Source organism: Diadema antillarum, unplaced genomic scaffold (assembly GCF_040938485.1).
Source record: "Diadema antillarum isolate AM-2024a unplaced genomic scaffold, OU_Dant_1.0 scf00000032, whole genome shotgun sequence".
Classification (NCBI taxonomy): Eukaryota; Metazoa; Echinodermata; class Echinoidea; order Diadematoida; family Diadematidae; genus Diadema; species Diadema antillarum.
In genome coordinates this window covers 1,910,999-1,937,813 of record NW_027270921.1, presented here as the reverse complement: position 1 = coordinate 1,937,813, position 26,815 = coordinate 1,910,999, and the positions used below count along the sequence as shown (strand labels likewise).

At 38.4% G+C, this 26,815-nt stretch overlaps 1 protein-coding gene across 1 annotated transcript; it reads right to left on the bottom strand.

The window, feature by feature from the left end:
* Window positions 1–3,136: 3,136 nt before the first annotated feature.
* LOC139742296 (low density lipoprotein receptor adapter protein 1-like) lies at window positions 3,137–17,570 on the bottom strand. Its single transcript, XM_071652878.1, has 2 exons — window positions 17,187–17,570; window positions 3,137–4,235 (listed from the first exon to the last, which is right to left on the bottom strand). The coding sequence occupies exon 2, from the start codon at window positions 4,121–4,123 to the stop codon at window positions 3,137–3,139; it is 987 nt and encodes a 328-aa protein (XP_071508979.1). The 5' UTR covers window positions 4,124–4,235; window positions 17,187–17,570.
* Between the last annotated feature and the right edge of the window lie 9,245 nt (window positions 17,571–26,815).

Genomic DNA, 26,815 nt, shown 5'->3' with positions numbered 1-26,815 from the left:
ATCCACCCATTCGTAGTTTTCTGAAGGGAAGCTTGAGTCCAAAATAATACAACACTGTCGACTCATGGACTCGTACTTTTGTGAAAGTCGCGTGCTGGACCTCGCCGACAGAGGGCGCAACAGCGTAACATCGATCTCCGACTTTTAATGATTTACAGTACCTGTTGTAACTACATGACCTGTATACAAAGTTCACACTATTGACAATCAAGGATGCATTGAATTACGTTTCCCCTACAACTCTATTGACGCCCTGTACTATTCTGTAAGCTTTGAAACTCTCTTCTCGCAAGTGTGTTTTTTGTCATATTCTAGCCTTGACGTCAGGAACCTTCATAATAATTATCTCTGTAAGTATAATTGTGAATTCTTCCGGTTAGTGACTGAAGTCTTTTAATATCAATGTTTTGCAGTAATTTTTTTAGGTCTGATGTTCTTTCGAAATCCAGTCCAACAATCCGAGCCATTTATGAATGCGCACTATATTACTTCTAATGATCAGTGAAATGGCAACTTTGAGGAGGGCTTGAGGTTTCTTCATGCCTAGACACCATTTTAGACCATGCTCAATACCATTAATCAGATACATGTATCGCGTGAACCTATTCATGATAATGGATCAAATCATCAGGATGCAAAAGATAATACATGAAATCAATATTGTTCCACGTTCGTGTGCTACAATCACGTGAACACAGAACGAGATCAAGTTTTAGCCAACTCTTGAGTTGCACGAAGGAAGACAGAAGGAAATTCGAATGCGATTTTAGAGTTGCTTTCGAAGATATGGAAAATCACTGATTGGTTAGTACACAGTGACGTCAGATGTTAGATTGGATAGGTCAGTTTCAGTCACAATCATGTTATTGATAGAATATTGGTTTATCGACAACAAGGACGGACCGGGAAAGCATAACCAGCCTAGCGTTTAATTGCATTCGGTTTGAGTGTGTCATCATTTCGACACAGTGACGAAAATTTTAGGTCCACACTGTATGCCCTTTTCCCCCCATCGAAGCGGACGGGGGGCATTGACCCCTGACTCAACAACGAACACTACAAATACCCCCCCCCCCCCCCCCGGGGGGGGGGGGGGGGCGGGGACATGTGTAGTGCCCAATGTAGTCAGCTCGTGTATTCATTTTTTCTTCCCTACGCCGTCGTCTCTTTCTTTTCCTTATAACTCATTCTACATTATTTTGGGTTTACTTTTGTCTTCTTGTCATTCCCCCTTTTCTTTGGCTTAGTTTCTTCTCATTTTTCTTCATTTTCTTTCTTCTTCTTCTTCCTCTTCTTCTTCTTCTTCTTCTTCTTCTTTTTCTCCTCCTTCTTCTTATCATTTTTTTTCCTCATAGAGAAGTTGCTGTAGTTCAGTGAATAAGACCATAGACTGTCAATCACAAGGTCCCGTGTTCAAGTCCCCTGGCTGCTGTGGTTGTGCCCCTGAGCGAGACACTTTATCCTCACTGCCTATTCCTCCAGAGGGGACTCAGAGCCGTGTCTCGGTCTCGTGTTTGCCGGCTTGTAAGCATTTCAATTCTCTTATAAGCAGACAATTAAAAAAAATGATGAAAATCAATTCAAATTCTCGCCCAACTTCTCTTCTCCCTTGTTGCTCCTCTTCACATCTCAAATACATGACAGGAAAAAATAAAATCAAAACTTTAAGATGAATGTTGGAAAAGCACCTGGCAAGCGCATAAAGCTGAAACACTAATAAAAAACGTCGTCATTTAAGATATTACGAGCCCTTCACTTTACATCGCTCTCGATGAGCACATAATGGTTCTCAGAATTTTCGGTAAAGACCTATAGAATGAAAATATTGTGACTTGTTATAAATTTTGTTTCGGTCGTTAATTTATAAAGTGAGTGCAATTTCCAACCAAAATGATAACTGACATTCATTTCTCATAAAGAAGCGAAAGGGAAAAAGAACTCTGATAAGTCGAATTACAACAAATATCACAACTGGCAACCATAATGTTACGTAATGACGACGATTGTACCTGCGCATTTTCAAAACGTTTCCGCGCATAATTGCAATCAGAGATGTCAATGATATCATTAGAGGATGAAAATAAGTTCAAAAAGACATTTTCTCACATGGTGGAAACACAAGTATTTCATTGTGATATGAAAATTATGCACTGATTCACCTGCTTGTGGGCTTACCATTGTTTTTTTTTTTATGGGCTTAAGTCTGAAGGACAAATTTTCCCTATGAGTTTACTTTTTAGATTTATCGACTTGTGTCACTCTGCAGGAACTTAATGAATAATCTTTTTTGTTTTCATTGATCTCTTTAGGAAAATCTAACAAAAAGTAAAAGAAAGCCATCCATCTTCATCTCTATCAGAGTTGTTAGACTTTGATAATGTACATTCGGGCAAACATCATTGGATTTCTTTCTTTTCCTTTTCTCTACTTTTGAACACTTTAAAAAAGAAAAATACTCCGTAGTTTGAAAACCTAACTACGGTCCTTCATAAACTGAACCTTTCTTCATCTACAATCGTGAATTTTGCTCTTCAAAAGTTCTGAATGACTGTGAATTTCGCAATATTTTGGGTATCATTTTATTGAATGGCAAGAGGCACTAGAATTCTCATGCTTCTTATTATCTCACAGAAAAGCGTAATTTTGAAATAATTATATAATCACGCCATGTATTCCGTATTGAAATCTTTAGTGACACTTTGTCATGTATAAAACATCAGACTACGTGTCGTCGGGTGTTGGCGCATTTTCTTATGTTTACATGTTTACAGCTTTGGCAGTCAGTTGGCATGGTAACTCTGGGTATAATCTAACAAAAACAAACAAACAAACAGGCAAACATACAAAAGTTAATAACGTAGAAGCTATCTGATTTTCAATTTTTAAAATACGACACACTTGACATGTGAGCTGCATGACCAAGGATATTATGACAATTAAAGTATATTTTATCCTTTCGTCACTCGAAGTACAGTCAAAAGTAACAAATCACGTGACTTGTTTTATCTTCGTCGAAAAGTAAAGTTAAAACTAAAAAGAGGGCACTTGCATGTCAAAACGAAGGAAACGTACAGTTTTGTAGGCTACATTGCAGGCAGTGACTCGATTCAACAATGCACATTGTTTCGCAATGAATTCAGATGACAGCAACGGCTGGTTTGTCATTTCGTGCATTCTTGGAGTCGGCGAGCTCTTCGAAGACACTTCGGACTTCGGGGTCCCGCAGCTCGGATACGATGTCTACTTCGTCGTTCAGCATTGCGGTGGGGTCAGCGAATTCGTGCTCTCTCGCGGCGAAGGCGTCGTTCTCTTCATTCTTCGTAGTGACGTTATCACTCGCTGACGAGGAGCTGTCATCGCTCTGACGTCGAGCGCGGGTTTTGCTAAAGCCGGAGCCGAGCCATTTGTCCATCCACGACAGGACTTTATCGGAGCGCGTAGCTGTCTCGTCCGGCGGAGTGATATTAACATCACTCTGCGAAGAGTCCGAGCCCTTATCACTGGAACTGATTCCTGTCAGTTGGTCTAGTCTGGCCATCGCTTCGGTCAAGCTCGACTCGGTAGTCTTTTCGGGTGGATTGAAACTATTGTGCCCCGGTCCAGCCTTGATTTTATCTCGTAGTCGTTGGCTCTTGACACTCCTCTTCCACGACTCGTAGGCGAGTTTGAACGAGCGCAAGAGGTAGACAACCATCCCGCGAGCAACGGCTGGTGTAGCAGTGACAAAGCTATAGCAATAGAAAGGCATTGTGGATTTGCGACCCTCGGCAATGTTTGGGTCGTTCTTGCTGAAGTTAGTGACGAAGGAGAACACGCGAGTGTAGTTCTTATCCGCAGCTCCATAGCTGACAGAGTAGATGGGGATTAAAGTGTCTCGCAGCTTCTTTGGATCGGACCCCTCCGTCACCCAGATGCCTCGGCTGGAGATGGTTAGTTTGACTCGTTTGAGCTCCTTGCCGCGCGAACGCTCAACGAGGGAAGAGACGATTTCCGAAGTACACTCCTTGCCCATCTTTCGCTCGGTCAGGCTTTTGCCGAGAAACAGAAGGTTGAATTCCGGCGGCTCCTCGTTCAGGTTTATGCTGGCACTTTTCCTCCGGTCTCTGGCAAAGAGGGACGCCATCGTCAAATTCTCGACGTCGACTTTAATAGTCGACCTCGCTGTGTCGATATCAGACGAAGTGACTGGATTGTTGACTAGAATCACGCGTTGTCAGACATGCATAGTAGGTAACCTATCGGATAGAAAATAGAAAAAAAAAAGAATTGATGATATAGTAACCTTTTTATAAAGCAAGAAAGCTTGATTCGAGAACAGTGTAATAGTCTTTGCCAAGAAATGTAGTTGATATGCAAAAAAAAAACAACAACATACAAAATAAAAAGGAAAGAAAAAGATTCGACATGGGGTACTTAATTTCGACATGACAGTATTAATAGTCGAGCAAATATTTGATTCATACGACGCAAATACCCAATGGAATAAGGCGCTTTCGAATGGTCGTTTCTAGATCAAATGAAATGCCACTGACAAACAGTTGATAGACGGAGTGTAAAATACCAACGGTCAACTGGTAGTTTGCTTTGTTTCTTTGGAGCTGAGCTTGATTTGTTTGTTTCTTCTTCTTTTTTCGTCATGACAGAAGTTCAGACACCTGTGGACATGGATTGATTGATTTATGTCAGGAAAATGGACACACACACACACACTCTCTCTCTCTCTCTCTCTCTCTAAAAAAAATCGTGTCTGCAGCTTTTACCTCGTTAAAAAGAAAAAAAATCCGCTAGAAGTGACTTTCAAGCAATGCCAAGTGTGCCTATTTTCTGCAAACTAGGTTTGTATAAAGGCTACTGGATTATTTTTTTATTGAATTGCGAATGTTAGATAAAATTCACTGTAAAATAGAACAGAATTTGTATACACAGTAACTGTAAGATTTTTACAGGAATATGGACCGATATGATATGCCGTATGGCATTAACAGCTTTTCGAGGTAATTCCCATTATAAAGACATATATCTTTGTATGTGTCATTCATGATGTCGTTACATCGAATAACATTCAATTCTAAGCGTCAAAAAAATTACACAGAAATTATTATTCTGCCAGACATTTCGTGACTAATACCAGTTGTCCTTGATCTCACTCGACTCGAAGGCATGGAAAGGAAACATTTTGTGATAGGCCTGAAACCCCAAATTGATAAATTAAAAAGCTGAACTTGCAGTTTACAAATCACAGGTGGTCATGGATGGTTCATGATGTTTCCGTATTAGTCCATACAGCAGCATGTCACTATAGCTGACTTGCAAGAGTTTCTAAATTCAACGTTGATTCCTTGCACGTAATTAGGCCCTATGGGAAGTAGACGTCCTAAATCTGAATTCAATTGCTCGTTAATTGTACTTCACCTCTATAATATACTTCATAAATGGATTCTACTAGATTATCCCTTTGAGATACTTCCGCATCTGTACGAGTTTGCTTATACATTAGATATCTTCGTCTAGCTGGCTGGTATTTGTATTGTGGATATGGAAACCATTATATCCCCTTCTTTTAGTCTGATACAGCGTCCTCTGTGAGTGAGATTAATATTCGTGTGGATGCACCTGTATTCATACGTCGTCATTTATGATTTATGTCCCCATGACAAATAAACTGGCTTTGTACATAATGCAGTGTGACTTAATAAAACATCATCAATATGTAAGGTGACTGAACAGAGTGTAGTTCGAGTGGGTCAGGAAAGCTCTCATTCTATTGTCTCGGTTTGCTATTGTTATGAACAAACAATAGCGACAGTGTCAATACAAAAGCGCAAACGTATTTCTTGTTATTTGTCACAACATTAATAAAGGTAAAAAAAAATGTTACGGCATCCTTGTTGTGAGAACTGAGGGGGAATTGTTTGCATTACAGGGTTTAGCTTGTGGTGATATAAACCAGTCTCACAAACAGAAGCTAAGAAAAACGCAGTTAACTTTTCTGAACATGCATGTATGGCAGTATAGCTAGAATTTGAGGTACAATGCATTTCCCGCAAAGTGCTAAAACTACCATCTCTTCACACACAATCAGGTGATTGATTGCAGTATAATACTGAATTGTCAGATAGACATGTCATTTTGGGAATGAGCTTTAAACGGTATTACCACGTCTGTTGGATCGAGGAGAATTATCAATATTCCCATATACAGGGAAACCCTGCTCAGAGTGAAAAGTGCTTGTGTGTATCAAGGTGAATGTCACTCATTGAATTCACTGTTGTGTGTGTTTGAATGATGAGGGTTACCGGAGCCGATGTGGAAGAATACATAATTCACGAACAGGAAGCTATTGCACCTGCCGTTCTGAGGTTATATCATCATCAGTAAGCGCCAGAAAGCAGAGTGCATCAAGTGAGAGAATATTGCATGGTTAGATAGAGAGACGGAAAATACCATCTATAGCCATCTTTATCCGCCTTTCTGCATATATTTGACATGTATGATATATTTATATATATATATATATATATATATATATATATATATATATACATATAAATATATATATATATATATATATATATATATATATATATATATATACACATATAAGTAACAAAGCTGCAACAAAGTTCATGCTGTATTCACCAACGGTTTATTTCTTCACACAAATTTTCGAGCGTCTCGCCGCCCTTTCTCAAGTGTTGATAAAGCAGTATCAACACTTGAGAAAGGGCGGCGAGACGCTCGAAAATTTGTGTGAAGAAATAAACCGTTGGTGAATACAGCATGAACTTTGTTGCAGCTTTGTTACTTATATGTATATATATATATATATATATATATATATATATATATATATTGTGATTTACCTCTTTAGAAAAATCTAACAAAAAGTAAAAGAAAGCCATCCATCTTCATCCCTATAAGAGGTGTCAGACACTGATTATCTATATTCTTTCTTTTCCTTTTTCTAGTTTTGAACGCCTTAAACGGAAAAGTACATATACTCCGTAGTTTGAGTACCTAACTACCTAACTAAGGCGTAGGACGTGAAATTTTTAGTCGAGTAAACTCATGATTTATTGGCCAAAATGCATTAACAGTTTGTTTCTTCATTATATATATATATATATATATAATATATATATATATATATATATATATATATATATATATATATATATATATATATATACATATATACATGCATAACTCTGGATCCAGCTCTATATAGGGAGGTGGTGTTTATAGAAAATGCGTATTGAGCATTGTCAACAATAAAGCATGGATTGAATGAGATATTATAGTATAGCTGAATACGTTAAGGAGACACAAATTTGTCTCAAGGTCTAGTGTCTCCTTACTGTAGTAGGTAATTATAACTACCTATCATCGTCTTCCTAGGGTGGCATCCAAAGATAAAACATCAGCTGATTTTCGGATATGGATAGAGAGATAAAGAGAGAGGAGACAGAAAAGATGTGGAGGGGAGAAAACAGGAATTTACTGTTTCATCTTCTCACTTCACTTTAGCAAACCTATGGCCCCCGCAACTGCCATGCTTTGTACGCCATTCGCCAAATATACAACATGTGTATTGTCTCTGTATAAAGTATATTGCACTCTGCAAAGTGAAGCTTAATATAATTGTATACGCAGAACTATGCTATGAACGGTATCCGTCTACTCGACAATCCTGGCTACAATTGCCCCCATATGTAGAATCCGAGGCCTCCAACGCAATACGGAAATATCTAAACAATGAATAAACTTAGCCATCTCCTGTGTGCAAACACACAGAATCCTCCACGAATAGTTAAGGTTATATATTGACACATTCTGTCCATAATTAATGTGTGATCTAAATTTAAGCTTCATTACTCGTTTCCATGTCAACAAGGCAGGAAACCACACGATCATATACCTCCTCCCTCCCCCTTGATATCAGAGACCCAACAGTGATATCTAATTTAGATGATCGCCTGTTAAATATTAATCATCCTGATAATGCGCAAATTGTACTTTTTGATGGTGACCTCAACCAGACAGCCAACATGATTAATAAAATGCCACTGCCGCTGACGACAGTTCCTTCACTCCACTCCATGAACAGACACACTAACAATACGCACGAACTCACAATCATATATCCAGAGAACGTATAGAAATTATAATTGATACACGATTTGTACACGACATGTCCGTGTTACATTTCCTTCTTCTTTTTGCTGTTGCTTGTTATACCTTTTAGTTCGCGTAGATGTATTTAGTAATTTATATTTCTATTATAGAGTTACTAATCAGCACCATTGTTATCAAAGTAAAACAATGATAATGGGGAGTGTGGCAGTGAAAACAATAATTGTCTTCATCAGTGTTCATTTAATTAGATTGTGTTAACATAACTTCTTATTACTACCACTTCAGTTTCTATTATCTACTATTGCTGTTGAGTTTTCAGGAAAGAAATTAACATGAATAGTTATAGGCCCTGGTTGATGGTAAAATAGACGATGCTTATCAAAAAAAAAAATCTAGTTTAATAAAAGATAATCAAAAGTGGCAATAATAGCTCTTCAAAATGGTGAAGTTAAGCTAAAGACAGCCACAGGGAACAAGGCATACACACATCCCGTCAAATAAAATGAAGCCGTGCTTAAAATGGCTCACGTAGATTATATTGTGCCCACGTACACGAATATCATAATAATATTGCCGCGACCGATGCCAATCAACACGTTGCCCAGATATGAAACCGCCATTGTAAGAACGCTGTGTATACAAGCTGGCCCTGTTGCACTAGTATGTGGTGAAAAGGAAAATATGCCAGGCTTTAGTGAGTGGTGTCAGTGTAGCTGTACGAAGTGAAGGCCGACGTCCACAGGCTTCTAAACACAAAACTACGCTGATATTATGTAAATCTAGTTCATTGTGCTTCATGCGGCACAACTTTACAAAGAGAGCGTAATCTGCATGAGTAACAATTACGTCCTCAACTTGTACATTATGCAGTGACATCATGTACACAATGTTCGTCAAGTTTCATAATGTGGAGGTTCACCTGCGACGGGCTGAGTGTTCTAACGATTTCGGGAGATTCCCAGGACTATAATACATATCGTGTGCGATATATACTTATTTCTACAAACGTTGTATGGAAGAATAAAGTTATCGTATACTCAATGGAAAATATTTGGTCCAATTGAAGGAACGGGTAAGGGGTGGAAAGGTTTGCCTGTTTTGATTGCCAACAAGAAGAGAACGTGCTGGAATTGAATGGATTTCTTTCAGAGGTCAGTCAGGGATTACATTCTGTGCCCAAACAACCTCTCCCTTGGAGCCATCACCGTGAAAACTCAGTGCCTTAAAGAGGCTAAACGAAGGACCGTCTTACAATGTATTTTTTTGTACAATGGATATACTAGAAGTACGATTGAAGGACCTTCCCAAATCGCAGATAAAGGAGAATAGAAAATATTCATATGAAATTGAAAGGGATTTGCCCTCCATAAAACAGATAACTCCCTTCAGAGAGCAAGATCGTTAATACAGCAACTTTAAAATAGTCTTAGTGTTACACTAGGTCATTCTGAAGATATCAATCATACAGATCTTATAGAAATCCTTACTCTAAATACATGAATTTATTCTGGATATCGACATCCATCCGCCTAGGGCAAACATTATTTCTTATGACAATAAACCATCTGATCACAGTGGAAAAAAGAGTGCCCTTAGAAATTACCATCTGAGGGCCTTTTGATATTTGCACAAATGGCGTGCTGTGTTTGCGAACCAAATACTGGAGTATGAGCTGAATACCGTCTCGTCCTGGTGTACACGGGACAATTGTAAACGTCATTTAGTAATTTTCTATCAACGGATTTTCCATGCTATGATTTATACAAGTCTATGAGGTCCTCATAAAGCATTTTGTTTGTTTATGTGTGTGTGTGTGTGCGTGTGTGCGTGTGTGCTTGTGTTTTTGTTCTTCTTTTAATTTTTGCTAAGGGCAAGTACATTTTTGTTGACATAATGATAATATTATAATACGCCCACAAAATTACGCACACGCATACATTTATGCTAATACACAGGTGTAAGTTGCAGTGACACTGTAAATTTTGTTCTGAGTGAATGACTGCACACAAGCTATAAGCTCCTCCCCTAAGGTGCAGGCTTGAGTTAACCTGTGAACCAAACAGTAAATCTAAAACGAAGGCCCTGTATACTTCAAGGACTATTGAAACAATTTACGAATGCCGATCGACATGTCTGATTGATTTCTTTGTTGTACTTATTTGATTGTACTTCGTTATATGTTAATTCTCAATGCTACATGTTTGGGCTAATATGTTTCCGAGTAACAACAATTCATATTGCTTTTGTCAGCCCAGACCAGCATGTAGCATTTTCCTCTCTTTACTGTCTTTTGTCATTTTTTTTTCATGTGTATGATTTATTTGTTCTGATGTAGGCCTACTGTATTGTTTCTTGGTCAAATAAATGATGATAATAATGATATCAACAATGAAGAAAGATGCATGTAAATTTGCTTGATTTCTGCTTCCATAAAACGATTTACTCTGACTTATGTCCTTGTTGAAACCTCGTGGTGAGTATTTTTTATGAAAATATGCCCCTCTTTACATACTATACTTCAGTATTGCACAAACATTTCGATGAACACTGCATTGTTTTATCATCTAAATCTATTACGTAATGTCACCATCTGAAATTAACGTAAATTCTCCTTCGTTTGTTCTTTGGTTTGTATCATCTACCTTGAGAGATCAAATATATTCATAACTTACTTTCTGTCATTTGCTGGGTTTATATCTATTCTACCTTGACATTTTAGTCCAACTTTTGAGTGTGTGTGTGTGTGTGTATGTGAGTGTGTTTCTGTGCAACTTGTCTTTAAACTAAAACCTCCTTACGAGCCTGATAGCTGTTTTTGAAACGTCTAGCTAAACAGTAATTTTGTAGAGTAGTACAAAGGGATGAATTGACATTCGAGAAGCCGAGTTTGTGACTTCCAATTGCAAGGCAGTAATCGGATCCAAAGTATTTTGTATTCCTGTTGAGATGACTCTCTGTTGAGCCGGATCAATCCTATTGGTTACGTAATGACATTTTATAGGCTTAAGACGTTGAGTGGAAAGTGAATGCACATGGAAGGTTTTGTGTAATGATATTGTGCCATCAGACACATTTCACCCGTGCCTCAAAAGGTTTCCTTCCTTTTATCCTCATAAAAGTTACCATCAAATTATGGTTACGGTTTGTCTCGTAATCATTTTCATTATTTCAGTTGAGGCTTGGCGATGAAAATTAACAATTATGTCCAATGTAGTTTGTCTCTCGCTCTTGTTGATGTTATCATTAATGTCAATTTTCCTTTGATGACATCGTTACCACTAGTCTTATCGCTCACAGCTTGATATGGTACCATCATTTACATCATCGCTATTATAGGTCATTCAAAAAGAAGAGATATATTTATAATTGCCCGGAAGTTTGACGGCGGCTAGATACAGACAGTTCTGTGCTGTCGGTTTGATGAATTAAGTAAAGACAGGGTCTTTGACGCAGAGTCCGCGTTGGTAAATAGTAGAGGGGAGGTTCCAGCAGACGCCACAAAAGCTAAGGTGCAGTAATGATATTTCTGACTGGCCATTTTCTACAATGAATGCCAATAGCCCTTAAGATATCATCTATTTCATGTCGATAATTCAAAGATGACAATCTAGACGTTTTACACTAATCTTATCAAGTCTTCTATAATTATAAGTGGTACTTTCCCTCATTTTGTTAGACTCTCAGACAGAATTGGTGACTATGGCATAATATGAGGTCACCCTGCTATGAAGTGCTGCACAACGTAACATTTAACCTCGGGGCTCCTTGTAGGATAGTAGTGGAAGCTTCATGACGAGACATTATTGACAGAGAATGCTTTTTACTGCCGTCGAATGACTCATTTTTTTTCACTGGCTCTCATTTTAGGCTCACCTCTGTAGATAAGGCATCAATTATTTGGATTTGGTACGTGTAATGTTCACATTAAAAAAAACCTTATTTTTTTTACTACTTGTATAGCTTTTATGTGAGGACATTTCTTTGGAAAAGAGAGCTCTATAGGGTTTCCACTTGATTGAGGTGCCCCAAATACGAGTGCGGGAAGACTCATGCTGTGATGTACAAGGGGAAAGGCGTAGTCCATTTTGTACTCCAGTCAAGAGGGTGATCCCTCCTGATAAAAAAAAGACCTTTTTCTATATTTGCTAATTCCCAAGCTCCAACCATGATTCACCCGTTTAAGCCTTCATAGCTAAAGGCCAATATCAGCTACACCCAAGGTCCACCCCTTTACGTGTGCATCGTGCGATGTTCAACGTGCAGACTCATCAGTTTTAGCGTGACATTTTGATTCATTAGTTTGCTTTAACTCGTTTACGGGCTATACACATCCGTGTATGAAGTGATAAAAAGCACTCATATTCATGTGATGATGGACCTTTGCTCCAATTTGCTGACTTCCACGAACATGTTGCACAAAATCAATCAGGAGACAAGATCACGTACAGCCGTGAAATCAAGGCATTTATCATTATGATTTACCAGCAAGAAATGTACAGACATATAATGTCATTTGTCTCATGTTATCATAATTTATGTTTTACTTGGTGACTACACTCGTGATAGCACTCATGTGGGCCGGGCAGCAATTCGTAACCCAGATGTGAAGGGATCACAAAAAAGTACACGCATACACACACACATTCATACACATAAAATTATATATAAATGTATGTGTGTATATACGTGGATGGATATATACATATATATATATATATATACATATATTACATGCATAGGCCTCTCTCTCTCTCTCTCCATATATATATATATATATATATATATACGCTCAGATTAAGCAGACAATGATTTATATTTTGATCGAGAAAATAAATTGTGACTGCAATAAAAGATTTTTTTTTTTTTGGGGGGGGGGGTAGGCCCTACTGCAGGTTGTACACCAAGGTTGTGCAATCCAAGTTGCAAATGTGCATATCATAATAAATACATGTACACACCATAAGTTTTACAGTTCCTCAAGATTTATGAAATTCTCTTCCAGCATTCGCATGTCTTCACATCACTGTTTTGCTCGAAGTCTCATTTCACGTCACGTTAAAAAGATATTCACACACACAAGATAAAAGAGAAACGGGAAAAATATAAAATCTGCTGGATAAGTAACCATTCCCTATAGATCAACGTACCTCAAGTAACGGGACATACATAAGAAAACCACACAAATACACAAACACGAATACACGCACACACACATACAAACACCTATTATCTGCACCCAAAAAAAAAATGAAGAGAAACTCTCAAGTGATCGCAGTGAACCTCTTCCTTTAAAAAAAAAAAAAATGAAATTTGAAAAAAAGTCGGTTCGTTAGCCAAGCAATGGGTGGTGCCATATCATAGAATACCCTTCCCTTCTGTTATGTTGGCATCATGTCTTTCTCAACACCAACTGGAGCTAAATTAGTTTCCCTTTAATAGCATACGCGGAAATCGAAACATTCAAAGGTTATGCTTTTCTTCCTCGGCCACCATTCCATATTCTTTTCTTATGATATTTTTTTCCCGTTGGAACAGTGTGGGAGGCACGCAATGAGCGTGTCAATGTGTGAAATCTAGTTATAACCATTACACTATTAAAGTACATATATGACGTGTTTGCCGACTACGTATACTGCAGAAGTGCCTGTGTACATTGATTGGGTACACGTGGGGGGGGGGGGGTGTTTCACGAAGTCGAACTTAAGTTAAGATTGACTAAAAATTATGGTATACCACTGGTTTCCCTGTTCAATTTCATTAGCCTAATCACCACCCACTTCAAATTATCATTATTGTTTACAGAATAATTCCATTGTTATTTATTTTATCTTGTATTATCGATGGCTATATGAAAAGTTGTCCCCCAAATCCTAATTTTCATTAGAAAGTTGAGGTACGTTGAAGACACACAGCATAACATAATTTTTTGTCAATCTTAAATTTTAAGTTCGACTTAAATTCTTCGTGAAGCACTCCCGAGGGCTCGTATTCTACAAAGTATGCCAATGACCATATAGATATCATATCTATTTCATGTTGATAATTCAAAGATGACGTTTTATACCAATCTTATCAAGTCTTCTGTTTGCTATAATCACAAGAGGTACTTTCCCGATTTTGTTAGACTCTTAAACAAAATCGGTGACTATCGCATAATGTAAGGTCACCTTGTGCAGCACAGCGTAACATTTATAACCTCGGGGCTCCTTGTCATAGGATGATACATTGTAGTGGAAGCTTCATGACCAGACATTATTGACAGAGAATGCTTTTTACTGCCGTCGAATGACCCATTTCTCCACTGGCTCGCATTTCAGGCTCATCTCTGCAGATGAAGCGCCAATGTCTACATCGGGTACGTGTATAATTATGATCACATTTCAAAACACCTTATTTATTTTTACTACTTGTATAGCTTTGATGTGAGGACATTTCTTTGGAAAAGAGAGCTCTATAGGGTTTCCACTCGATTGAGGCGCCCCAAATACGAGTGCTGGAAGACTCATGCTGTGATGTACAAGGGGAAAGGCGTAGCCCATTTTGTACTCCAGTCATGAGGGTGATCTTTCTGAAAAAATGACCTTTGCTATATTTGCTAATTCCCACGCCCCATCGATAAATTCACCTATGTAGGCCTTCATAACTAAAGGCCAATATCAGCTACAAGGTCTACCCCTTTACGTGTGAATCGTGCGATGTTTAGCGTGCAGACTCATCAGTTTTAGCGTGACATTTTGATTCATTGGTTTGTTTTAGCTCGTTTACGGGAGACACTTCCGTTTATGAAGTGATAAAAAGCACTCACATTCATGTGCAGATGGACCTTTGTTCCCTTTTCCTGACTTCAGTGAACATGTTGCACAAAATCAATCAAGGCACAAGATCACGTATACAGCCGTGAAAGCATGGCATTTATCATTATGATTTATCAGCAAGATATGTACAGACATAAATGTTATTTGTCTCATGTATAACTGATGTTTTACTTAATGATTACACTCGTGATAGCACTCACGTGGACCACGTAACCAGGATGTGAAGGGAGGACATAAAAAGTACAAACATACACGGCACACACACACACACACACACACACACATAAACTGATATGCGTGTATATAAATACGTAAATATACATTATAGAAATACATACTATAAGTTTTACAGTTCCTCAAGATTTATGAAATTCTCTTCCAGCATAAGCGTGTCTTCACATCACTATGTTGCTCAAAGTCTTATTCCACGTAACGTTAGAAATATACTCACACACACAAAATAAAAGAGAAACGGGAAAAATATAAAATCTTCTGAATAAGTAACCTGGCATTCCCGAGATCAACGTACCTCAAATAACGGGGCACACATAAAACACACACACACACACACGCAAATACACCAACACGAACACACGCACACACACCTATTATCTGCCAAAAAAAAAATGAAGAAAAACTCTTAGGTGATCACAGTGAACCTCTTCCTTAAAAAAAAAGAAACGGAAAAAAGGTCGGTTCATTAGCCAAGCAATGGGTGATGGCATATCATAAAATTTATGGCATTTATTATCTTCCTCAACACCAATTGCAGCTATGTTATTGGTTTCCCTTTAATAGTATACGCGGAAATCGAAACACTCAAAGGCAATGCTTTTCTTCCATATTCTTTTCTTATGATATTCTTTTCCCGTCGGAACAGTGTGGGAGGCACGCAATGCAGCGTGTCAATGTGTGAAATCCAGTTATACCCATTACACTGTCAATTAAAGTACATGACACGTTTTGCCGATTACGTACTAGTATACTGCAAAAGCGCCTGTCTACATTGATTGGGTACACAGGACTGGTTCTACTTAATGATAAGATACAACCTCCCTACGACTGAAATGGTCTCAAACATCACGAATCGTTGTTGGTCGCTTTATTGTCATTGTAAATTTCCCACCTATAATACTATATATCCAGGAAAAAGATTAGCTTATTATTCCAGGTAAACTACGTTTGAATTATTTTCAGCTCTGTCGAGAAACAGAGTAAGAACCCCGTATGTTACTATGATGGCCTATAGTAAAGCTTCTCTGTGGTATTTATACAGGAAAAGTTTTAAAAGGGTATAACGCAAAAATAAATGCGCAAATGAATGTCTTAATAAGTGAGTGTTGCTTAATTTCCCGTCACTCACCCCACCCCCCCCCCATGCACCTTAGTAAGCTTCTGTTAATTGACTCCTAAGTTAATACACTTTGTTGATAAACCTCGTTTAATTCGAGGGAATTTACATCAATAACATGCTCTTTGGCAAAAGATACCACCCATAAAAGTATGTATGTCTGCCTGCATTTCATTCAAAAACTAGACCATAATCATAAGAGATACGTGTTTGTATTGAAACCATTTTAATCTCCTTTGATTGCCATTTTAGTAAGCGTACATTTTGTTGTCGATAAATTGACAAGTACATGAAAAGTGATCTTCAATGCCCATCGGGTTTGTTTATTTGTCTGTTTTGGACATTGTTGATAGTCTACACTGAGCATAAGATCGTGTAGAACTATAGAGAGATTCTATGGACGAAAGTAAATGCCGCTTTGGTCAGACAGAAATTCTACAGACATAATCACATTATATTATATGATTATACATTATGTTATATATTATCATACAGAATTGACAAGATATCGGTGTCCAGCTCTCTAGGGTAAACTTCTTGCGGCTATCAAGGCAAACGTGGAAGTTAAAAGTTCACAAACTGCAACCAATCATTCGATTTTTCATCAAGTGCGAATTCATTTTCACTAATATCGAATATGACAATTTTTTTCTCGATGTTATTGTACTAGTGTAGGCCCTACGCCGAATTGTTACCCGTACTGCTAATTCACTGCGTCGAAAAAGGCATCGTCTACGAGGTTGAATAAACTGAGTGTCAGAGTGAGAAATGGACACCTCGCGTATGTGTACAAGTCAGCATAGTTGACAAGCGACATGGTGGTATAATGTACTGATATGAAATAGAAATAGAATTCTGCAATACAAGACATAGTGTGTACTCACGTTTCATTATACTAAGAGGCCCCACAGCTTGAAAAGGCAGTCGCATTTTCCCCGTACACGCGATAATGAGTAAATTTCAGTGTATACACGGTAACACACTCCAATGAATCCCAATGAGTGCGGGTGTGTGACAACACAATAAGGTCCCAACAATATCGGCGTGCTGATGGAACAGCAAGCCAAGGTACCACGGCGGTCAAAGGTACATATCACTGCATGTATTGACTGTGGTAGAGTCTTTTCCAATCGATCAAGGTCGCGCTTTGCTGGTTTCTCCTGAGCTGAAGATTTCGAAGTGGCCACACACGCCTGCTACTACATCGATCGACTTGATCAGGTGGCGTTCTGATCAGGCCACGCCCATTTCATATCGCACAGGGCCTATATTCTCCGACTATACTAGAATGATCAATCAAATTAGTAACGGCCCTGCTGCGACTTCCAAAGCACTCTTTCTCACAAATGTCAACACAATCGAATACGTCGTCTATAGCAGTCAAATTGTAACAATGGAGCTCGTGGCGCTAATGCCTCATACGTACAATCGACCATCAAAGTTCAGCGGGTCGCCACGATTCGCTGAGCCGTGGTATGCGACAATAATATTCATAGAAGTGCAAATGGTTGTGAATGCCTAGAGCTGCGGCATCGTAGTTTGTCAGTGGGGGAAGTAGGTATACCAAGTAGTCTTGAGGGTTCTCTTTTCCCTGAATAAAACAACAACATCAACAACAACAGTAAACAACAACAAATCGAGCTACCCAAACAAAGAAATTGCAGTACAAGCGTGGGATTTTCCCTCTCTCCTTGGCAATATTACCATCATCTGACTGCTCTGTTATATATTTTCTTTCTCTTTAAGTCTTGGAAACATTTGTATCCCTTCGCCATGCTTTTTTGTTCCTAGAATACATAGCTGGAAAAAAGTGCATGTTCTCTAAAATATATATCTCTAGGTAACAACCTGGTCTCCGCTAGCTGCGGAAACGTTTCCCTGATGTCTCCGCAACGTCTCCTAGATAGCTTGCTGGGTCTCCGGGGAGTTGACGTGAATCGAATATGTGCTGGTCTCCGAGACGTCTTCGAGACGTCTCCGCGACGTCTCCATCAGTTGCGGCCACGCCGTATAGAGACTAATCTTATCCGCGATGTCTCCGAGAGGTCTCCGCAATCTTGCTTGACCCGTGGCGACCTATCGACTATGGTGTGGAAGAGTCGTTGAAACTTCTCCACAACTGAGAAAACGTCTTGAAGAAGTCCTCGCGACTTCAGGGCGAATAATTTGTCAGGAGACGCCTTGGATGTGGCCGTGGAGCCGCCTGCTTGGTGAGACCTTTTTTTTTTCCCCAGTCTCACGAGCCATCAATCAGTCGCGTTTAGTCGCGACGGTGTTTCCTACAATCAGGTAGACCCTTGGATTATCTGTTTTAAGATATTTGAACTTTTCTCATTCCTGTAGGGTGTGATTTCACGGAGCACGCGAACGATTTGCGAAGGACGCGAATGGAAAAATCCAATATTCGGAAAAGTTTTTCTCCGAGTGTGTTCCGACAATGAAGCTGAAAACCATTCTTGCGCAATTTGTGCGAAGTTCTCACGACGTATGTGCGAATGTCGTGTGTATCATTGCTAAAGTACAGCATGTTGCGTGCACGAAGAAAACGCGACGGAAATGCGAACAACGCAAATTTTTCAATAATCTTTTTTTCTTAAGACCTATCTCCACTAGTAAACCATTTGATTTTTTTTTCGCAGTTTCTCCAACACATAATCTCTAGTTTCAGATGTAGTTTTGGCATACTTTAGATTCTGCGATTTTTTGTTCATCAAACATTTCTTTCTCTTTGGTAGTCTTTAATTTCTTTTTTACTGTATAGTTGTTAATGATTGTTCGATATCAATATGTATGCTACGATTTTGATTTGTAGAAAACGTAGGTCATACATCCCCAAACATGCGCTAAACGTTCGTGAAAATGTCTCAAAAGGTACGCGAACAGTTTGCGGTTACGTCGTAAAATGATCGGAAAAACTTCGCTGATTTCGCGAAACATACGCGAGACATTTTCCTAGGGTGGGATTTCACGGAGCACGCGAACGATTTGCGAAGGACGCGAATGACAAAATCCAACATTCGGAAAAGTTTTTCTCCGAATGTTTTCCGACAATGAAGCCGAAAACTATTCTTGCGCAATTTGTGCGAAGTTCCCACGACGTATGTGCGATTGTCGTGTGTATCATTGCTAAAGTACAGCATGTTACGTACACGAAGAACACGCGACGGAAATGCGAACAACGAAACATTTTCAATAATCATGGGAGAAAATGTACCAAGGAGAGGTGGAAGCAAGAAAAAAATCAACTCAAAAAGCTTTCTTGAGTTGATTTTTTTTTCTTTCCTGTATTTCTCCTTTCTTTTTCTCTCATTTCTCTATCGTGTGTTTGCCTACATTTTTTCCCCCTAGGACGTATCTCCACTAGTAAAGCATTTGTTCCTTTTTTTTTTTGCAGTTCCTCCAACACATAATCTCTATAGTTCAAATGATTTTAAGTGTATTCTGCGATTTTTTTTTTGTATATCAAATATTCTTTCTCTTTGCTAGTCTTTAATTTCTTTCGTTACTATAGTTGTTAATATTTAATTGTTTGATGTTTAGATGTATACTACGATTTTTATTTGTAGAAAACGTACAGGGCATACATCCCTCAAACGTGCGCTAAACGTTCGCGAGAATGTCTCAAAAGGTACGCGAACAGTTCGCGATTACGTCGTAAAATGATCGGAAAAACTTCGCAGATTTCGCGTAACATACGCGAGACATTCTCCGAAGTTTCGGAGTCTGTTTGGGGTTTCACGAACATTTTGCGAACATCGCGCGTGTCTTGCGAAGGTCTTGCGCATATGACGAAGCTTTAAAGACACTTTCGAGAACAATTCACGAGCAAATCCCGACTAAGTGTGCGGAAAAGGTTCGCAGAAAATTTCAAACTTTTTTGAAATTCTCGCCGAAGTAAAAACGACATTCGCGAACAATTGACGACGCTTCCGAACCCTCACGTTTGTTTGGCGATCTTTTGCAGACTAAAATGCGAATGCTGGATTTTGCCATTCGCGTCATTCGCAAATCGTTCGCGTGCTCCGTGAAATCCCACCCTAAGGGTGGGATTTCACGGGGCACGCGAACGATTTGCGAAGGACGCGAATGGCAAAATCCAGCATTCGCATTTTGGTCTGCAAAAGATCGCCAAACGAACGTGAGGGTTCGGAAGCGTCGTCAATTGTTCGCGAATGTCGTTTTTACTTCGGCGAGAATTTCAAAAAAGTTTGAAATTTTCTGCGAACCTTTTCCGCACACTTGGTCGTGATTTGCTCGTGAATTGTTCTCGAAAGTGTCTTTAAAGCCTCGTCATATGCGCAAGACATTCGCAAGACACGCGCGATGTTCGCAAAATGTTCGTGAAACCCCAAACAGACTCCGAAACTTTGGAGAATGTCTCGCGTATGTTACGCGAAACCTGCGAAGTTTTTCCGATCATTTTACGGCGTAATCGCAAACTGTTCGCGTACCTTTTGAGACATTCTCGCGAACGTTTAGCGCCCGTTTGGGGGATGTATGACCTATAATATGCTTTCTACAAATAAAAATCGTAGCATACATCTAAACATCAAACAATTATTAAAGTCTATAGTCACAAAAGAAACTAAAGACTAGCAAAGAGAAAGAAATGTTTGATATACAAAAAAAAAATCGCAGAATGCACTTAAACTTAATCTAAAGTATGTAAAATTTCATTTGAACTATAGAGATTATGTGTTGGAGGAACAGCAAAAAAAAAAAATCAAATGCTTTACTAGTGGAGATAGGTCCTAGGAAAAAAAAAATGCAGGCAAGCACACGATAGAGAAATGAGAGAAAAAGAAAGGAGAAATAGAGGAAAGAAAAAGAAATTCAACTCAAGACAGCTTCCACCTCTCCTTGGGTACATTATTTCTCCCATGATTATTGAAAATGTTTCGTTGTTCGCATTTCCGTCGCGTGTTCTTCGTGTACGTAACATGCTGTACTTTAGCAATGATACACACGACATTCGCACATACGTCGTGGAAACTTCGCACAAATTGCGCAAGAATAGTTTTCGGCTTCATTGTCGGAAAACATTCGGAGAAAAAACTTTTCCGAATGTTGGATTTTGTCATTCGCGTCCTTCACAAATCGTTCGCGTGCTCCGTGAAATCCCACCCAAAGTTTCGGGGTCTGTTTGGGGTTTCACGAACATTTTGCGAACATCGCGCGTGTCTTGCGAAGGTCTTGCGCATATGACGGGGCTTTAAAGACTCTTTTCGTTCACGAGCAAATCACGACCAAGTGTGCGGAAAAGGATCGCAAAAAATTTCAGAATTTTTTGAAATTCTTGCCGAAGTAAAAACGACATTCGCGAACGACTGACGACGCTTCCGAACCCTCACGCTCGTTTGGCGATCTTTTGCAAATTAAAATACGAATGCTGGATTTTGTCATTCGCGTCCTTCGCAAATCGTTCGCGTGCTTAGTGAAATCACCCCTTTAATCTCATCCTCATGCTGTCATCTACGAATGCGTCTTGAACATTTCCTTCGTGGGCTATTATTATTGCTGTAAAATGAGGAATGTCAATTCTCATGCATTTTAATTTCGCGAATTTCGCGAGCGCCAACATTCGCGAAATTAAAATGCACGCGAAAGTTCTTGCCTACACAATATGCATTGAATACCAGTGGCAATTCGCGAAAATTTCATGCTGCGAGAAAGGCCGTCAGCTCCAATTCGCGAAATTTTCATGCCGCGAATATATCGTGTTTTACAGTAATTATTATCATTATCATTAAAATCACACTGTGTCCGTTATGGATATTGTAAGAACTAGTTTTGTTGCTGTCTTGAAAGGATCCTAAGACATGGATAAGCATGCCGAACTTCAGTCTCTCAGCTCTATGCGAGTTCAGCATGCGTCTAGCGGAATGAGATAATATCTCATTACTTCTTGCCAATTTTGAACCAAAATTTACAAAGCTAACAAGTCTATACGATTAGAGACAGCCATCTTTGCAACATGCAAAGCCGTGCTCCCCTTTGAATTATGCTCTAGCATGAGATTGACTTGAAAAAAAAAATGACTTAACGTCAAAAAGTATGAATATATTTCCATGGCGATCAACCAAACAAAAAACTATTTTCTCCAAGTGATCCTCTCGAATACGTTTCTGTCTCTAGAAGGAGTTTGCACAATTGGCTATAAATAATGATGCGTAAGGCAGGCCTTGGGGAAACTTCGCTTTGTTGTTGTATAGGAATACAAATTTCGTGATACTGAATTTAAAATCTTGAAGAAATGTTGAATTGTCGATAATGGTGGTAAAGACAGCATGCCTGCCGTCTCAAGTAATGCTGGAAAGAACTTTGGACATAAAGTGCTGGTGAATTATAATAGTCTGGAGCTGCTTGTGACCATGATGGTTTTGGTGCTGGACCACATCACAGAGGGGCTTTTACACAGGGTTCAAAATATTGAGGTCTGATATACTCATATTATTTTTCCAACACTAGATTCCTGTCAAAATTCTGCTGGCTCGACTCCACCATCAAGGGGACACACGACTTGGCTCGCCATGGTGGTAACGAGAATGTGTCGATATAAAAGGGATTGAGGAAACTAGTTTAATTTGGGAGGGAGAACAGCTGACATGGATGATATTAGTTCTAAACAGATATATTCACAGTATCTAAAAAGAGATGAAAAATCGTTTGTATTGGCTCGACTTGTACCAGATTATATTGTGTGATGTGTTTTTCTCCCTGTGAAGATAATGTGGATATTTTTTTGGAGATTGAGATAAGGCAATTCAAATAGTCGATTACGAGAGCTTCAAAATAATTTGTTACATGGTATCATTGTATTATACAAATCAATATTTTATTCCATTTTTGGTTTATTTTAGATAACTCCTGTTCCTGCTGTCAAATGTCTGTCATGTCTGTGGGACAGAGGATCGAGAAAACACAATAAACATGATTATATATTTTCTATATACATGTGACCATACGCAAACCATTTGAAGTTATAGAAATATAAGTATTACATCTCTAGATTTCGTGAAACCGTAGGTGGCAAGACAACATGTTGGTGAAAAAAAGTCTAATTGATAAAGGAACGATCAAGTTTGTCATCTTTGTAATTATTTATTTCTTTTTCAATTTCAATATCAATTTATTTTCGTACTTCTCAATAAAAACAAATATAATATATCCAGCTTGGATGAACATTACTAACACACACGTGGTAGTCAATCATAGCAAAGTTTAAATGGAAGTAAAAATACCAGAGAAATACAATGGAACATATTTAAAGGGATGGGTACAGTGTTGGTGGAGAGGAGAATTGGGCTTTTAACTTTTTGCGAGATACCGAGAAAACACTAATGATATAGTACAGAGCATACCATTTTAAGAGGAATTCAAAGTTTATTTGATGAAAATCAGGTTTGGAATGACTGAAACATCCAAAAACAAAGTAAAACAAAGCGGTCGTAATAAAATGTGGGCCCCACATTCTATTAGAATCGCTCTGTTTTGGATATCTCAGCCATTTCAAAACCAATTTTCATCAAATAAACGTTGAATTCCTAATGGAATTACACGCTTTTTCAAATTTTATGAGCGGTTTTTCATTATCTCACCAAAAAATGTTAGAAACCTGAAATTAGGTCTCAACCAAAACTATACGATCCCTTTAAAAACAAGCTTGGTAAGCTTACATATAGGTTCCATGAAATAGAAATCTGGTGTGAAGAACAGGATAGGAAGAACGGGTACAAGTTAGAACAAAACTAAGAAAAAAAGACAATAATACTCGTGGATATGATAATTTTTTTTTACTAAAATAAAACTACTGCAGAACAAATTTAAACCGCATGCTCCAGACAAATTAGCGGTTGTTTATGACAGCAACATTGAGACTGCATAGTGCTATGGAGACTTTTTGACAAAACTACTTATATATAATTTTATCACATGGACTCCTCAGATACCAGTTGATAAGCATTTGATACGTGTGATACTAGTGATATTGGTACCAGTGATAAATGACAGGGTTGTAGAAGATAGATTTGAAGAGAGGAATTTAACCTATCATAATTGTCTTGATAAAAAGTATGATGGCTATTCATTTACTTTGAATAAATGGGGGAAATGGCATTTTGATACCAAATCAATTGTATGTGTTGTAGTAGAAGGGCAGAAATTATCTGTTGGAGGACCTTTTTTTCTGTATTTTCTTTCTTACGTTCTTTTATCCCCCATGAGACTCCTTATACAATGTGCATGTGTTGTACAGGAGAAAATAAGCCGACTCATATAATCACCCATTCACCTGTCTCGTATGATAATGATTGTTATTATCATTTTCTAGCTCTCTCTTTCGAGGGGGTGGGGTGGTGATTGTGGCGTAGGAAGGGTTGGTGAAAGAAAGGTTTGAGAGGAGAGTGCGGATGTGAAGTAAGAAACAATTTATCAGAGGGCGGGGAAAAAGAGGGAAGAAGGCCTTCTTTGAAAAAAAAAATCTCAATTTGTTCATGATTCTGATGTAGGCTTATAAATGTTTTCGGTTTGACACTTTATTCAATTGCTTTACTTTTGAGACAGTCTTGTGCAAAAGTTGTTCAAGCAATTTGACGACTGACACTATGTGTTATGTTTCTGCATTATGTATTTGGAATCGTGATTTGTTGTCGTTTTTCATCCAGAATTGAGAAATAGGAATGAAAAAAAAAATGAAAAAAAGAATGGGGAAATGGGGAAGTGGAAATTGATTCCAACGTCTACATTAGAGTTAAAGGACAAGTTCACCTTCATAAACATAAGGATTGAGAGAATGTAGCAATATTAGTAGAACACATCATCGAAAGTTTGAGGAAAATCGGACAATTGGTTCAAAAGTTATGAATTTTTGAAGTTTTTGTGCAGTACCCGCTGGATGAGAAGACTACTGCAGTGTATGAATAACTTAGATGTCACATGCGTACAACAATATAAGGAAAATATAAAGAGAATTTCACAAAATTTCATCTTTTGAAAAAAGTACACATTCCCCTAACTCGTTACCGACAAATGTTATGGGCAATATTATTCCCCCTGCCTCTAGAAAGAGGCAAGTCAAGTACTGTTTTATTATGCGAAAAAAGTGAAAATATGTTGAATTTTCTTTTACATTTTCTTTATACTGTTGTACGCATATGACTCACAAGCCGTAGTAGTCTCCTCATCCAGCGGTTCCAACACAAAAATTTTAAAAATTCATAACTTTTGCATCGATTGTCCAATTTTCCTCAAACTTTCATTGATGTGTTCTACTAATATTGTTGCATTTTCTCAATCCTTATGTTTATGAAGGTGAACTTGTCCTTTAATGATAAAGGGGGGAGAATGACCAGAGGGAACAGCAGAAGAATCCAAAGAACACTGACCAAGAAAGATGTACACAAGTACTCTTTCTTCCACAGGACAGCAGTAGACTGGAACCTACTCAACGAGGAAACAGTCACGTCTACATCCAGTACAGTCTTCAAACAGAGGCTTCAAATGTGAAACATTCTTCCTGCCCTGCACATACGACCATACTAGTTATAAAACGTTGGTGGAGTACAGTTAATTCTGAGTATACCGACGGAACCGGAACAGAAACAGAAACAGAAAAGATATTACTGACAACACATACAAAAGTAGGAATAGCTTGCAAGGAAGCTGCCGATTTAGCTTATGGCATCCTTGAATAGGCAAAAACCTTCCTTTGTATCTCAAAACATACTGATTGAGACATAGGGGAAATTGATAGGATTACGTGATACCAAATCACAACCTGAGCATGCCATTGTATGTGAAGGTATGAATCCAAGCAAATATACAAGTGCACTCCCTCATTCAATTTGTGAACAGAAGGAAACAGCAATTTATCAATCACGTACGTGGAGAGACGCGCTACACTCTCCACTAATTTTTGTCTTTAAGGATACCATAGTGTGCACGCACCCATTACGACGCTAACTTCAGAGTCGCGTAAACAATCATCTCCTTGACAACATCACTCGGTAAGACTGTTAAACATGTTTTATTTTGTAGAATACTGACAATAATGCTAGATATTCGGCCGTAGAATGTATTTCATGTGTTACTGTTTATTATCTGCCAATAGTTTGTAAAGGTAACACATTTATGTTAGATTTTTACTGGAATTTGACTGTCGATTCGGATACGGTATCTTTACTAAGTCCCATGCGTTGACTTTGGTGTGTGTTCTGTAGCTTTGTGCCCTGTATTTGTGTGGAGATTCATTTGCAATTAGGACCTTCTGTTCTAGAATGCTTCTCAGGAATTAGTTGGGAAATTGAAACAAAATAAACAGAATAAGAATCATTTATTTATCAATAAGTGATTCTTTTAGATAGTTTATTCAGGTTTTGTGATAAGAAACACTCATCATACCCGCACTCATCTAATATCTGATAGATACCATGATACCTCTACCTACCTATGGATACCTACCTATGGAAGATTATTATCGATTTTATCTAGAAAGCAGAACACCTGGTTACAGAAG